General features: G+C 43.4%; 1 protein-coding gene across 1 annotated transcript in view; it reads right to left on the reverse strand.

The window, feature by feature from the left end:
- ADAMTSL3 (ADAMTS like 3) overlaps positions 1 to 15,754 on the reverse strand; it is a 389,643-nt gene that overhangs the window by 27,921 nt on the left and 345,968 nt on the right. Inside the window, exons 24-25 of the mRNA XM_057543842.1 lie at positions 6,001 to 6,183; positions 1,034 to 1,217 (exon numbers count right to left, since the gene is read on the reverse strand). Of these exons, the coding sequence (XP_057399825.1) occupies positions 1,034 to 1,217; positions 6,001 to 6,183 (367 nt within the window). The remainder of the gene's footprint in view (positions 1 to 1,033; positions 1,218 to 6,000; positions 6,184 to 15,754) is intronic.

The raw sequence follows: 15,754 nt of genomic DNA on the forward strand, positions 1-15,754 counted from the left end.
CTCCATACTGTTCTCCATAGTGGCTGTATCAATTTACATTCTCACCAACAGTGCAAGAGGGTTCCCTTTTCGACAGAGGAGCATCGTGATGAGTTTGTGTTTTGGGTTTTTTTAAAGTTTTTTTTTTAATGTGAACCATTTTTAAAGTCTTTATTGAATCTGTTACAATATTGCTTCAGTTTTATGTTTTGGTTTTTTGGCCGCGAGGCATGTGGGACCTTAGCTCCCCGACCAGGGATCGAACCCACACCCCCCCTGCGTTGGAAGGCAAAGTCTTAACCACTGGACTGCCAGGGAAGTCCCATGAGTTTGTGTTTTTAAAGATGGTCCTGTTTATACATGCGACAAGGCAGTCTAGAAAGGAGACAAAACTCAGGAGGCTCCTGGAGTGGTCCTAGTGAGGAATGATGGTGGCTGGGACTCCATTGGTAACAGTGGGAAATTGACAAGAACGGATGGAAGTGAGAGGAGAGGGGGAGTTTAGGATGCTGTCAATGTGATCTGGAACACTGGGGACGGATCAGAGTTGGTGGAGACCATGAGTTTGAATTTGGACATTTTTAAAACCATTGATTTGCGTTTTCTGTGACACAGAAAGGTTATTAATGGTTGTACCCCTGGGGGTAGAGTCTAAGGAACTGTGCTTTTAGCTAGTGCCTCTCATGATCTGGCCCACTGCCTTATCTCCTGGGTAAACCCATGAAATGAGCTTCACTGTGCTCTTAAGGTACATTGTGAGTGCAGGAAACAGATTTGGGTAGCAATTAAGAGCACAAGCTGTGAAATCAGACTATGTCAATTTGAATTCTGGCCCTTGTAACTGTGCAGCCTAGGGGAGTTGTGCCATCTGTAAAATAGAAAATGAACGACATCGACCTCATACATGACTGTGAAGTGATCCACATAAAGAACTTAGCAGAGTGCCTTGTATGGTAAATGCTAAACAAATCATAGTGGTTGAGTTATTAACTCCAAATGACTGGGCATTTTAAAACAAGCCAAAACCTGGTACTGATGAGATGACTACACATACCTCGAGGGGCAGTCCCAGATGTTACAGGGCTGGAACCCAGCCAGCGGCTTCTGGAGATGCTCACAGAAGGCCTCACTCACTTCCTGCCCGTTGGCCATTACACACTGGGGTCTCTGAACTCGGGCTCCCAAGTGGCCGCAAGTGGCAGAACACTGTGTCCAGCTACCAAGCTCCCAGAAAGTCTCTGCGGAAAGAGAATGAATGTCAGGACAGATGAGAAATGATGAGGGGCTGGAGACAACCCGGCCAAAGACCACGGCCAGCTGGTTTTCTGCTTAGCTGCCTGTCTGGTGCTCTGAGTAGCACACCGAGAATAAGCCATCGTACAGTGCAAGGGAGTCCTTTAAATCTCCTTTTCCCTCAACTAGCTTATTGTAATAACTGGTGGGAATGGCAGCCAGAATGGGGCCCTTGGACCACAGCCGGGGAGAGGGGCTATTGCAGAGCAGCTGGATCTGCCAGAAAAATCCCAGAGAGAAGGAGGAGGTATCCTGTGCAGTGCGCTGGCTCCTCCGGACTCTCCAAGCAGAGCCAACAGGACAAGGGTGGAGGGTCTCTCAGGGGATGCCCTAATGGGTTTTATTTCTCCAAAGGGGATCAGGCCGAGAAATGAAAGATGTTTAGCAGGGAGCAGGGATTAAGCAGAAATGTTAAAGTTGCATTTCAATTCCATTCTTACTCTTCCATTAATTCTGAATCTAAGCTTCAGATTAGTCCTGAAACTGCGTACATAATTTGTCCTGGAGACATCTGGAAAGGTGAAAATGGGAGTTTCCTTTAGAAACGTTGAAGCTGACCCCCTCCAATAATTATAGCGGATTTTTCTTTAATCCCCATTCCAAGCAGCCTTTCCCTTCCCTTTTGACACTTGGTAAAAAGTTGAGGTAGGACACGATGATGACACACTTGTGTATGATCACAGAAAGTGCCAGATTTCTTGTAATAATCACAAGTAATTGATAGCTACCAGCTGTGTCCACAGGCTCCCTCACAGAGGGACTGATTTCTTTAACTGAATTGTTTTCCCGGTTTTCCTTTTGATTTTGGAATTTTTGTCCTAAGTTGCATATGGGATCATTTGCAAAGGAGAAGAGAATATATTTTTAGTTGTCCCCCCAGGATTACAGTTTATTTAAAACAAATTTTAAAAATAGCTAAGTTTATTGAGAATTTTCCAGGTGATAAGTACTGAGTTAAACACTTTAACATCAATTTTCCATTTAATCCTTATGGCCATGTTGTGAATTCGATTAGTTTTACTTGCAGAGGTGGACACTTAAAAAAGCTAAGTGACTTTCCCAAGGTCCTTCAGCTGGATTGGAGCCCAGTGTGTCTGTCTCCAAACCTTACTCTTTCTAGTCTGTCACATTTCACTAAGACACCTTGATGATTCAAGGCAGGACACCCGTGCATTTCTTTAAAAAAAAATGTATTTTTTTACTGAGGTATAATTCATATACAATAAAATGCTTAGATATGAGGCATGTGGTTCTATGAGTTTGCACAATTGTATGCACTTATGTAACCGTGATCCAAAGCAAGGTATATAACATTTCATTGCCCCTAAAATTTCCTCCTGCCTGTTTTGTAATCAATTTCCCTCTCCTCCAGGCAACTACTTCTTCATTTCCATTAACATACATCAGTACTATCTGTTCTTGGACTTTATACGATACGTACTGTTGTGTGTTTGGCTTTTTTTGCTTAACATAATGTTTTTGAGATACACCCATATTGTCCTGTATATCAGTCATTCATTCTTTTATTTTTATTGCCGAATAATATTTCATTGTATGAATACACGCACAAATTTATACCTTATTCTCATAAACATTTCTGATTTTCTAAACTGTACCTCTCTCTCTTGGCCTCCTAAAGAGTTTTGCAAGCTGGAAATACCTAGATTAGGTTCTTGTGACCAAGTACTGATATGCGTGGAAAAAAATATTTGTGAAAGAAGACAAATGATAGAATTGATTGCACAGTTCTTAGCAAATCTTCCCTCTATTAATATTTACCAAGTTAGCAATTGTTTTGCAACTAGAAAACAATGTCTGCATTACCACAAATAATGATGCAGATTTGAGATATGACCTCTGTGGGCTTCCTCAGGAGTGAATTTTTTTAAAAAAAGTTCAATATGGAAGGAAAAAGTTGAACCCCAGAAGGTTGAGAGGGAAGGGAAAAGCTGACTGGATGCCTAGGAATAATTTTACTTATTGCAAAGTGCAAAACATGGAGGGTCTTTTAACTAAATCCTTTTCTTAGCACATGTCTTACCACCAGCAAATCCCCCAGAAAAGCCCAAACCCCAGACCTGAAGGTAGGGGTTCTCTTGTTGCCCCATTACTGTTGGTTCCAGTGTTGGATGCCTGGAGCATATGCTGTTTATGGTCCTTGGGAAATAGAAGTTTACTGCCTGAATGGCTTTGTTCTGAGGGGAAAAAAAGGAACACTTGTTTACCAATTAGAAGTTATCCAATTCTTGTTCCATCTTGGGTGTTCTGAAAGACGACAACTCCTGGGAAATAATTCCTTTGCAATAGAATGCTCTGTCCCAGGACATCAGGCTCACACAGATCTGGGAGCTATGTGTGGCGCTGGGTGTGCGGAGTGCCACAGGGGCTTAGTTAGAGTTATTAACTACGCTAACATGTAGCATCTCTGCATGTTTTCAGGGTTTATAGCCTAACTAACAAGGTAGGAAAAAATACATTCACCAGAATTCCAAAAGGGACTGGAGGAAGCAGCTGGGGCTTATAGGGCTCTTCCCCTCCAGACAGCTTTGGGAACAGAAGAAGGGGTGATGTTTTATAGGGCACCTCGCATGGTGAGGAGTGCATGAGTGTAAGAGCAGAAGGATGGTGGAGGAGTGCTGTGTATTGTGTGATGTAAGACATTCTTGATTCCTCAGTCTGCTTGACTGGAGAGACTTCTGAGAGAAGAGGCGTGCAGGGCAGAACTGAGACACCCCCACAGACTCATGAGTGGAGAGGGGGAGAGGCAAGGAATAAGGCTGGGACTTCTCAGGGAGCTTGGGGAAGGCACTCGAGAATCAGACAGGTTAAGCTACCCCATTTGTTGACAATCTTCCATCTTAAGATCCTAGAGGACCACAGAGGCTCTTTGGGAAGGGCCGCATGGAGGCACGCCAGTGCCTTTCTGATCAGCACTGAGAGTCAAGCAGGGCAGTATGGAGAACACTGAAAGAGATGACTATATATTTGGGCTCTAGTAAAAACTTTCTTTTTCTTTTTTTTTAATAAGTTTCTTTCTTTATTCATTTCTTTTTAGCTGTGTTGGGTCTTCGTTGCTGTGCACGGACTTTCTCTAGTTGTGGCGAGTGGGGGCTACTCTTCGTTGTGGTGCGTGGGCTACTCATGGCGATGGCCTCTCTTTTTGCGGAGCACAGGCTCTAGGCATGCGGGCTTCAGTAGTTGTGGCATGTGGGCTTAGTAGTTGTGGTTCACGGGCTTAGTTGCTCTGTGGCATGCGGGATCTTCCTGGACCAGAGATCGAACCCATGTCCCCTGCATTGGCAGGCGGATTCTTAACCACTGCGCCACCAGAGAAGTCCTCTAGTACAAACTTTCAATGAGTAGCAGGTTTCCTCGTTTATACAACGGGATAAAATATTACTGCCCCCAACACTGTGCTATTGTAAATATCTAAAGAGTTCATGAACATCAGAGTGCTTTGTGCATGACACCTATTCCAACTCCCCATCTACTTATGTCTCTGGGCTCCTCTAACTGCCAACAAGAAAAGCCATGGAGAAAGCTCTTTCCATCATCCGCTTAGTTTGGCAGCGGATTCTATAATCTCATACCAGTTCTGCCAGTGACTCAGTTTTATTTGTTTATGAAACACTTATTTAATACTTACACCTGTGTTAGGTGCTGGAGATACAAAGGACAATAATAAATGATCCCTAATGTCAGTCTAACTGACTTCTGTGATTAACTCTCAATCACTTCCAAACTCTGGGGGGGGGGGGGAAAGAGGAGTATTACTTATTGAGTCCTCAAACCCCTGCAACTTAAAGCTCATTCTGGTGACCAGACTTCCGTGAGCTCCAGATCTTATCCCTGACAGACAGCAGCAGCAGAAGCCAGCTTACCACCCTGTGCCGGGGGCTCACTGCAATGACCTTCCCCAAATTACAATACTGACCCCACTACAAGGTGTCTTAAGACTCAGTTGATTAGTATTTGTTGAGCACCTACTGTGTGCCTCATACTCTATTATATACTTAGGACTGCAAAAGAAACATTAGACATGGTCTGTACCATTAAGGGACCTACAATTTAGCTGAGGAGACACAAACGAAAGAGGAAACAATTGGAGACCAATGTGTGTTAGGACTTAGGGACCAAGGGGTGAGACCACAGAAAGGAGAGGTCCAAAAAAATCAGAGAAGGATTCACACGGGAAATAGGAATTCAGTTGGCCCTACAGGATGGGAGGTATTGGGGCAACATGATAAAGGCAGTGAGCAGTATGAGTGCAATGAGCACTTTTCCTGGGTAAGCAATATGAATGGAAGCCACACTTCCAGGGAAGCAGCATGGGGTGTGTGTGTGTGGAGGGGGGTTTGGAACACAGGGCAGGAAACCATGTTGCCTAGAACAGAGTTTAGTGCTAGCTTACAGTGGAGGTCAGGGAAAAGAATTAAGCAGATGTAAAGGCAGAATATGAAGGATCTTGATTCGGGGCGGAAAGTTTATATCCCAATGTAGGTTCTTAGGCAGAGAAGGAGCAGCAAGAAAGTCACAGCCTTCTAAGAGAAGAACTGGTAAGACAGAGTATTAGATTTAGTGCTCGTTTGTAAGTGGGCAGTGGCAGCAATAGTTAAAACCATTTAATGTCCCCTTGTTTACTCCTCAACCCCAGAATCAACAAAACCAGGTCTTACTTTGTACATATTATAGGAAGCACTTGAAGGACAACAAGAATTTGACGCTTACCCAGGAAGTGGAGGATGGATGATGCCATCGCCTTTCCAAGAGCATTGGTGGCTGTACAGACGTAGGTTCCTTCACTTTCAAGGGAAACATTCTGCAACAACAGGGATCCATTGAAAAGCAAGGAAATATTGTCACTCAGAGATCCTCCTTTCTTCAACCAAGTTATATTAGGTTGAGGGACACCTTTGGAAGAAAAACAAATATGACAAAGGCAAATTCCTTTAAGAACAGGGCCACAGGACCATATGCAAATACCATTTAGCATTTTGACCACAAGTCAGGAAATGGGTTTAATTACATATAACAGGAAAAACGGCTCTTTCTATTTCTATAGCTCCTCTATGGCAGGTGGGGAATGCTGCTGAAGCAAAGGGCTTTGGTCTACTGAGCACCAGGTTGGTTTATGTATATAAGTCAAGGAATAGGAGCCAACGAGGGTGGGCTTGCTCTGTATTGCGAAGGGAGCGAAATTTTGATGTTGAGTGGGGGTAACGGGAGAGTGGTTGGAAGAGAGGAGCTGATCAAGCCGGATGAATGTGGAGGCAGAGACACAGAGAGGAATTCCTAGCAGTGGGTTGTCACAAAGAAGCCTTTTGGAAACAGAAATATCGAATATGGATGTTTAAGCTGTTCGCTGTGCAAATGGCAATGCAACGTTCCTCCCTTCAGGCAGAATACAAAATCTTTAGGGAAGTAGATTTTGTTCATCCATGCTTTTGTGAAAGAGGATAATTTCAGGGAAAAGAAGTGCTGCATTTTAAGTTTGGGTCAACGTAGGGGTGAGCAGACTGTAAGCAACATCTCTGGACACAGAGAGGAGCGTGAGGAACTGAAGGAATTTCTTCCCCCACATCTTGAGAAGTCTTGCCAGTTTACTGGGCTGTGGGACGTGCAACTAAGAAGAATCTCATTTCGTTCTTAAGAGCTGGGGCAGCCTCCGGTGATCCAGCAGGGTTACTGGTTTTGAGGATGTCCTGTCTTCCTGCAATGTGCTGGCTAGAGAGGCTATGGCAGACATGGCAAGGATTTCTGACAAGAAAGAGATGTCATCACTCTAGTCATGACATCTGCAATGCACCTTGCAAGAGGCAAAACACATGCTCCATGAACACTGAGACACTTTGATTCTCACGGTTATTCCCAACTCCTGGGAAGCAGTCATTGTTAGCTCTGCCTTACAGCTGAGGAAGCTAGTCAAGTTAAAACTAGCTCAGAACCTAAATACACAGAGCAGTGCTAATCACAAGTGCATATATATAGTTTTGTAGTTTCTTCTACAAATATAAACACATGGAGAGGTTAAACTTTCCTAAGGTCAACAGCTAGTAAACACTGGATCTGAGATCCACACCCACGCAGTTTACTCCAGAACTTACCTTTTAACCACAGTGTAGGTAGGTCTTGTATATTTCTTGATAGATTTATTCCTAGGCATCTTATACTTTTTATGGCCATAGTAAGCAGGCTCTTTTAAAATATATTTTAGAGTTGTTTATTCCTGACAATTAGGAAAGCAATGAACACTCATGTCTTTATCTTGTATCTAATCATCTTACTAAAGTTTATTATTTTGAATAGTTTTCAAATGATTTTGTTTTTTTACAGGTAAACGATCACATCACTTACATGTAATGACAATTTTATCACTTTTTTCCTATATTTATACCTATAATTTCTATTAACTATTGCACTGTATTAGCTAATGTCTCTAGAACAATGCTGAATCATGTTGCACCAGGCAAATTTGTCTTGTTTCCAGCTTTAAAGGGAACATTACTAATGTTTCATCCTTAAGCATGTTGTTTGCTTTTGTTTTCTGTTAGCTGTTGTCAAATCAAAGAAATTTCCTTCTGTTTCTAACTCATGTGGAAATTTCTAAACCTTTAGTTTATTTTAATTGGCTTTTAAAAAATTATTTAAAGTTATTAATTTTCCTTTGAGTACAGCTTGGACAATATATCTTATATTTTGAGATGAAATAAACCATTACCATTATTTCACTCATTCAAAAATGTTTACAAAGTGCTTATTATATGTGAGACTTTATGCTGGTGTTAAGGATATGTGAACTAAGTTTCCTTAAGAAACTTGATTTTAGAAGCCTTAATTTTGTGGTCCTCTAGGATCTTAAGATGGAAGATTGTCAACAAATGGGGTAGGCTTAACATGTCTGATTCTCGAGTGCCTTCTCCAAGCTCCCTGAGAAGTCCCAGCCTTAATTTTTAAATTTTAATTCCCTCCTTTGGAGGGAAACAGATGATTGCAATAAAAGGACATGAGGGCTTATGATAAACGTAAACACTGGATGCCACTGGCACATAAAAGCTGTATTTAATGCAGACTGGAGAGAGGGGAAAGATTCCCACATGAAGGAACATCTAAGCTAATACTTTAGCACAAGTAGAAACACGTCAGGTGAAGGGGGTGGATGTGGCGATGAGACTTTTAGGTAGAGGGAACAGCGTGCAAAAAGGCACAGACACGAAGGAAAATATAGTGCATTTGGGGAATCATAAATTGTTTTTTTATGACTGGAGCTTAAAGTACATGGAGTAGGAGTGAGGAGAGATGACTACAGAGGTCAGCAAGTACCCATAAAATGAAAATGTATTATCCACAGTAAGGAGTTTGGTGGCAGTTATCCTCAAGGAAATAGGAAATAGATGCATTCTTTTAAGCAGTGGTTAAAACTATCAGATTGCTGCTTCAGAAACCTCGTTCCGGATGTGAGGTAAAACGGGGACGAGGGAGGCAAGGGTCAGTAGGACCACTTAGGTGGTTACGGAAGCAATCGAGGTGAGACGCAAAGGGTGCTGAAACAATGGTGGGAGCAAGGGATCTGGAGAGAATAGATTCACTTAGTAAACATTAAAGAAGAAAAATCAGTAGGATTTGGTGACTGATGTTCTACGCGGGAGTGAAGGAGAAAAAGGATTTCAGGCTGACACGCAGATAGAGGGCGGTGCCATTCACTGAAACAGGGGAAGTAAGAGGAAGAGCAGACCTGCCGGAGAAACTCTCATAAGCATGTTGCGGCCTGAGAGGCAGGCGTCGGATTTAACACACACTCCTAGGAGCCTGCGGGAACACTCCGGGGACGAGGACCGGTGGGCGCCATTGTCGTGCTCTCCCTCCGCTGTGCTCCAGAGCTTCAGAATCTCCCAGAAGAGGGCTTTTACACAAGTCTGCCCTGAGTTTTGTGGCTGCCAGCTGCGGATGCCTCTGGCTTGCCCGGCTCTGGAGGACAGGGGAGCCTGTGTTCCTGGTCCCTTGAGACCGTAATAATGAGTGTCACCCAGAAAAGAGCTCATACACCTACCTGGCACCCTGATTTTTGTGATTGCTGTCAGGGGACACCTCTGTATCACGTGGCTCTGGTGGCCAATGGGGCTTATATGTGTGGGTCCCACAGGATTGTGACCAATGGAGAAAGAGTGCTTAAACAGCTACCACCCCCCAGGGCACAACAAGAGGCCACAGACCCAGGTGCTCCTTCTTTCTGTGAAGGAGGCCTATTAGCTAAGCATCATGACTACTCCCGAGGGGCAGGCTTCTGATTAAACATGCATCTTGGGGCTGACTGTGATCCCTCCCAGAGACCTCTGAGGGTGGGAGCTGTCTTCATGCTCACCCTCTGCCATGCTCCGGGGTGCCAGTGTTTGCTGCAGGCAAGCTTTATGTGCATCCAGTGCCCTGGTTTTTACCTCTGGTATCCTGTTTTTTTATTTTTTATTTTATATTGGAGTATAGTTGACTCACGATGTTGTGATAGTTTCGGGTGTACAGCAAAGTGATTCAGTTATACATACACGTGTATCTATGCTTTTTCAAATTCTTCTCCCATTTAGGTTATTAAAGAATACTGAGCAGAATTCCCTGTGCTATACAGTAGGTCCTTGTGGGTTGTCCATTTAAAATATAGCAGTGTGTACCTGTCAATCCCAAACTCCTAATCTATCCCTCCCCCCAACCACGCTTTCCCCAGGCTAACCATAAGTTCATTCTCTAAGTCTGTGACTCTGTTTCTGTTTTGTAAGTCAGTTCATTTGTATCTGGTACCCTGGTTTTCGTGGCTGCCACCCAAGGGATGTTCCTTGATCTGGTGGCTCTGGTGGCCAGGGGTGGAAGGTGTGGGTGTAGGGTTGGGGGGGGTGGAGGGGTGGGAGGGTAGGGAGGAGGCGGGGGGTGGCGGCTTGCATTCCTGGGTCCCACAGGACTGTGGCAATCAGAGAGGTAGTTCTTGGCAGGCTACCACCGCCAGGGCACCGCACAGACAACGGACTGAAACACACCCCCCGTCTTTCTATGAAGGAGGTCTCTTTGCTTGTCCTGGAGCTTTGGCATGAGGGGCTGGCTTCAGGTCTGGCTCACATTTAGTGGCTTATGGAGCTGCTTTCAAGGAATGTAGGCTGTAGAATGTAGCGCCCCTTGGCGCTCTCCCTCAGCCTCGCGCCAGCTCACAGCTATCACCCAGAAAAGGAAGTTACACACTCATTTGGAGCCCTGATTTCGGCAGCTGCCACCCAGGGGACCCCTCCAAATCTTCTGACGCTGGTGGGCATCAGGGATTACACGTACAGTCCCACAGGACTGTATATATCTGCATACTTAAAGGAAAAACTGATCCTGAGTGTCTAGCTTGCAGTCAGCCTGAATCTAGGTTCTGAGAGCCTCCCGTTTGAGACACTGACAGGTCTTAGCACATCCTCAACTATGAGGAGTTATTAAATACATACAGTAAGTCCCCTACATACAAACCTTCAAGTTGCGAACTTTCAAAGATGCAAACGTGTGTTCGCATGTCCAGTCACGTAAATTAGTTCACATGTCTAGAGAACATTGACACATTGCATGCATCTTCTACAAGTGGTTGTGCTTTTGTGTACTTTACTGTACAGTACTGTATAGAGGACAGTAGTACAGTATCTTTATTTCAAGCCCAGGATGTCTGGAAGCAAGCATAAAAGCAGCAGTGATATAGCTGGTACTTTTCAAGGTAATGTACTGTAAGATTAAAAATGTTTTCTTTACTTTTTGTGTTCGTTTTTTATGTATAATTTGTGTGAAAAGTATTATAAACCTATTACAGTACAGTACTATACAGCCGATTATCTTAGTTGGGTACCTAGGCTAACTTTGTTGGACTTGCCAACAAATTAAACTTACGAACGCGCTCTTGGAATGGAACTCGTTCATATGCAGGGGACTTACTGTAGTAGGCTGCTTGGACAAGCACAAAGGTTAGAGAGACAACCAGGAGCTGAAGCAGAGCTCAGTAACAAGGTTCATCTCCTGCATGAGGATACTCCTTCAAAACTGAGTAAGCTTGTTGCTTCATCTGTATAGAAGCCAACACAGAGACATAGAGTGGTTGAATGGATGAAAAAACAAGACCCATCCACATGCTGCCTACAAGAGACTCCCTTTAGATGTAAGGATACACACAGACTGAAAGTGAAGGGATGCAAAAAGATATCCCATGCAACTAGAAGTTAATTTCACGAGGAAACCTGGAAAATCACACAGATGTGGAGATTGAAAAACATGCTACTGAACAACCAATGGATCATCTTGCTTTTCTAGATTTTCTTGGGGACATAGCACATACACTACCTAAGATTGACCTTGGTGATACAGTGGATGCTCTCGTGTGCTTCTTGAGTGCTAGTTCAATGCCATTTTTACTGCCTAACCTCAGCATTCTGACTCAGAGCTCTAATGAGCAGAAATTCCTCCTGGCCCCATCTAGATAGATCCCAACCAGCATCTCTGCTCCCAGTGCTGACTATACTTGGTATCTCTTTTACACGCTTTATTTTTATTTCAAAGGGTAACATTAGGAAGAGCAAATCAGGTCTCCCTCTTTTCTGCCTAAAGACCACAGAAGTAAATCTGTGGTTTCCTGAAAGCCTCAGACCATACTGCTCAAAAATGTCAAGAGTAAAGATGAGAGACTAGGTTAAATTTCTCTTGGGATTCCTTTAGCTGAAAGATATGTGTGAGATAAATTCATCCGTTCATCCATCCACCCACCTGTCACTTTATATATTTATTCAACTCACTTTTATTATGTACCTCCTATGACCAGCACTCTTCTTGAGCATTATTACTGCATTAATCTCTCACCTCTCCAGTAGATCATGAGGATAGTGCCTGGCAAAGGGTAGACAAATGAATATTTGCTGAATGCATAAATGAGTGAACTGGGGAACGGACCTACCAGAAGAAAATTATATCCCAAAGATACGTCAGCATGACTTCCTGGTTATTCACCCCAGTGTTCTCTTCCAAATGGCAAAGATAAAATGCTGACTCTATTATTAAAAATCTTCGTAAATTCAGGCGCTATTATTTTGGAATCTGTGGTAATTTAGAAAAGGGCGGTATTAGCTGGGAGGAAAATAACCTCCGCAAATATTTTGAGGCGAAAAATGTGAAACATTTCAGAAATCCCTTCAAACACTTAACTAGCCTCCGTATATGTGAATTTAAATTGTTATTTATTAATTAAAGGGATTCCTTTAAGACCTCTGCTAAGTCATTCTCTCTTGAGTAACTGAACATTTTTTAAAGCAACACTAAGTTTGAAAATATTTTACAATTTAAGGATATTCAGATTTATCTCCTCCAACTAGTCCCAATTAAGGGGAGTTTTCTCAAATTATAAAACCTCTTACAGTGAGACACCCTGAAGCACTTCACATGTATTGGCTTATTCATTATGCCTCTATCATAAGAAGCATGCAAGCAACAGTGCTGTGAATTCTAAATTGAAAAGAGGTGCACTAAAGCCCTTCAGCGAGGTAAAACAAGCCACGCGGGGTCCTCGGGGAAGAGCACTCCAGGCAGAGAGAACAGCTCACGCTTCAGCCCTGAAGCAGGGTTCTTACCGTGGCTTCCCTGAACCTCATGTAGGTCCATAGACGGAATTCAGGGGTTTGTGACCTTTCCACTTACTCCAGCTGAGATTTAGCATTTCTATCAACTATGAACATAAGCAACAAACCAAGGTAGCAGTACCGTGGACGCTGCAGCCAATGGAAATCACAGATATTTTCATATCACATTATAATTCTTACAGATATCTCACAATATCTTTTATACCATCACTACTTCAAAACTATGGTATTTATTGGACGAATGTTAGCTTTTCAATTGAATGCATTAGTAAAGAAACATATGAGATCGCATACTTGCTTTATTAATATTGTGATATCTGTATTTTGATTATAATTGGTTTTCTTTATAATATATAGTCTGCATCTGAAAACATCGTTCTGAGAAGCAGTCCCCTAGGCTTCATCAGACTAGACTTCAGGGAATGCTTCTCTTATTTTGCAAAAAGATAAAAGAACACTGTGGCTGCAGAGATGTGAGCAAGGTCAGAGAAATGGCAGGTCGGGTGCGGGCTCAGATCATAGAGAGCCTTAGAGGTCATTGTAAGGCTCTGGATTTTACTCTAAAGGCTTTGAAGAGCTGTGTGTTCTGACTCTTGATTTTAAAGGGTTACTTTGACTGCTACGTGGAGAGTAGATTGTAGAGGGCAAGGGCAGAGAGGGAGACCAGCGAGGAGGCTGTGATTACAATCCAGCCTAGAGATGATGGTGGGTTGGAGCAGCTTGGTAGCAACTGAAGTGGTGAGAAATGTTCAGATTCTGGATATATTTTGAAGGTGGATATATTTTGAAGGATTTCTCTGGGGAATGGGGGATTGATGGATAGAGGGCTATGTCAGAGAGAAATGCAGGTCAAAAATGATGTCAAGATTTTAGGCTCACGCAACTGAAATAAAGGCACTGCCATTCTCTGAGACTCAGAGAAAAACTCCATGAAGAAGCAATTTTGGGAGCAAAGCTCAGGCATTCAGTTTTGGATAAGTTAGGTTTGAAACATCTGATATTCACTGGGAGATGCTGAACAGGCACTTGGATCTGTTCACCTAGAGCTTAGAGGAAAGGTCTGGGCTGGAAATACAAATCTAGGAGTTGTCAGCATACAGATGACATTTGAATCCTTGAGCATGAATGAGATTGATGAGGGAGTGAGTACAGCTAGAGAGCAGAAAGTGTCTGAGGACTAGTCCTGAGGTACCCTGACTTAGAGATCAGAGATGTGAGGCAAAGCCAGCGGAGGAGGCTGAAAAGGAACAGGTGATATGGTGGGCGTGGAACCGGGAGTGTGGTTTCCCAGAAGCTGAGAAGAAAATATTTCACGAAGGAGGGAATAGCAACTGTCAAATGCAATCACTGTCAAAGGGCCAAGTAAAAGGTCTGAGCATTGGCCAATGAATTGGCAATGCACAGACTGACATGGTGGGCCTGTTGGTAACCTTGACGACAGCTCTGAAGGTTCAGTGGTGCGGATAAACTTGGCTGGAGTGAGCTCACGAGAGGATGAGGGGAGATGAAATTGGAGACCGTACAAACTACTCTTGAGGTGTTTTGCTATGATGGAAATCGAGGAATGAGGCAGTAGCTGGAGGGGGGAGTGGAGTCAAGGTCAGCCTATCTAAAGGTGGCTTCGCTCACCCGGAATTTGCAAAATCTTCCTAACCGTTCTCCCTGCTCCTACACTGGCCTTCCTTTCACTCTTTGATTCCCTACAGTCTAGTTTCAACATGGTAGCCAGAGTGTTTCTCCTAAAACGTAGGTCAGATCATGTCATTCCTCCAATGGCTTCCATCTCATTCAGAATAAAAAACAAAGTGCTTATGATGGCTTATATGGCACTACGTGATCTGCCTCTATCATCTCAAAAAAAATGGAAAAAAAAGAAGTGCTGAGAGCCAGAGAGAGACAGATTCTTGATGAAATCATTTATGTTCCTGAATCCAGATGTGTCCAAAGTTAGCTGCACCCTAGGACTTTTCAGTTTCCAGAGCCAGTAACTTCTCTATTTTTCTTAAGCCAGTTTGAGGTGGTTCTCTCACCCTTGTAACCATGGGCGTCTGGACTAAAAACGTAGGTATGAAAACAACCCAGATGGCCAAATGGCCACAGCAGCACGCACTTCTGTGAACAAACTGGCATCATCGTGTTCCAAAAGAAAATGTCAGAGATAAGAAGTTTGCAAGAGGAGGGTGAGACCACAGCAGAATATGGCCCGACCTCTTCCTCCTCAATCTACACAACTAACCTGGCCAAGTTCATCAGCTTTTAAGAACACAGTGATAATTCTTATGCTGACAACGCCCACATCTGCCTGTCCAACCTGAACCTGTTCCTCGAGTTCAACACCAACAGCTCCTGGACGTCTGCCATCCGCGAGTCCCAAAGGTGCCTCAAACGCAGTTAAGTCCCACAGCAAATTCGTTCTCCCTCTCCTCTTACCTCCCCGTAGGCTTCTTCCGCATCATCATTTCAGCACCACATCTATCCAGCCTCTCCACCTCGGAGCCTCAGAGCCACGCTCGGATCTCGCCTCTGCATCCTCCATGTTTCATTTGCCACCAAGTTAGAAAAAAATCACTTCTAACTTAGGATGTTCCCGGATCATCTCCTCTTCTCCATTCTCATGGTCAGTGCTGTGGCTCAGGGCCAGAGTTCCTGCCTTAGTTACTGAAACAACCTCTTAGCTGGATTCCCTACTTCCTAACAATTTTTTTTAAAATTTTTATTGGAGTATAGTCGATTTACAATGTTCTGTTAGTTTCAGGTGTACAGCAAAGTGAAACAGTTATACATATACGTATATCCACTCTTCTTTAGACTCCTTTCCCAAATAGGTCATTATAGAGTATTGAGTACCTCCTAGA

This window comes from Balaenoptera acutorostrata, chromosome 3 (genome assembly GCF_949987535.1).
Source record: "Balaenoptera acutorostrata chromosome 3, mBalAcu1.1, whole genome shotgun sequence".
Lineage (NCBI taxonomy): Eukaryota > Metazoa > Chordata > Mammalia > Artiodactyla > Balaenopteridae > Balaenoptera > Balaenoptera acutorostrata.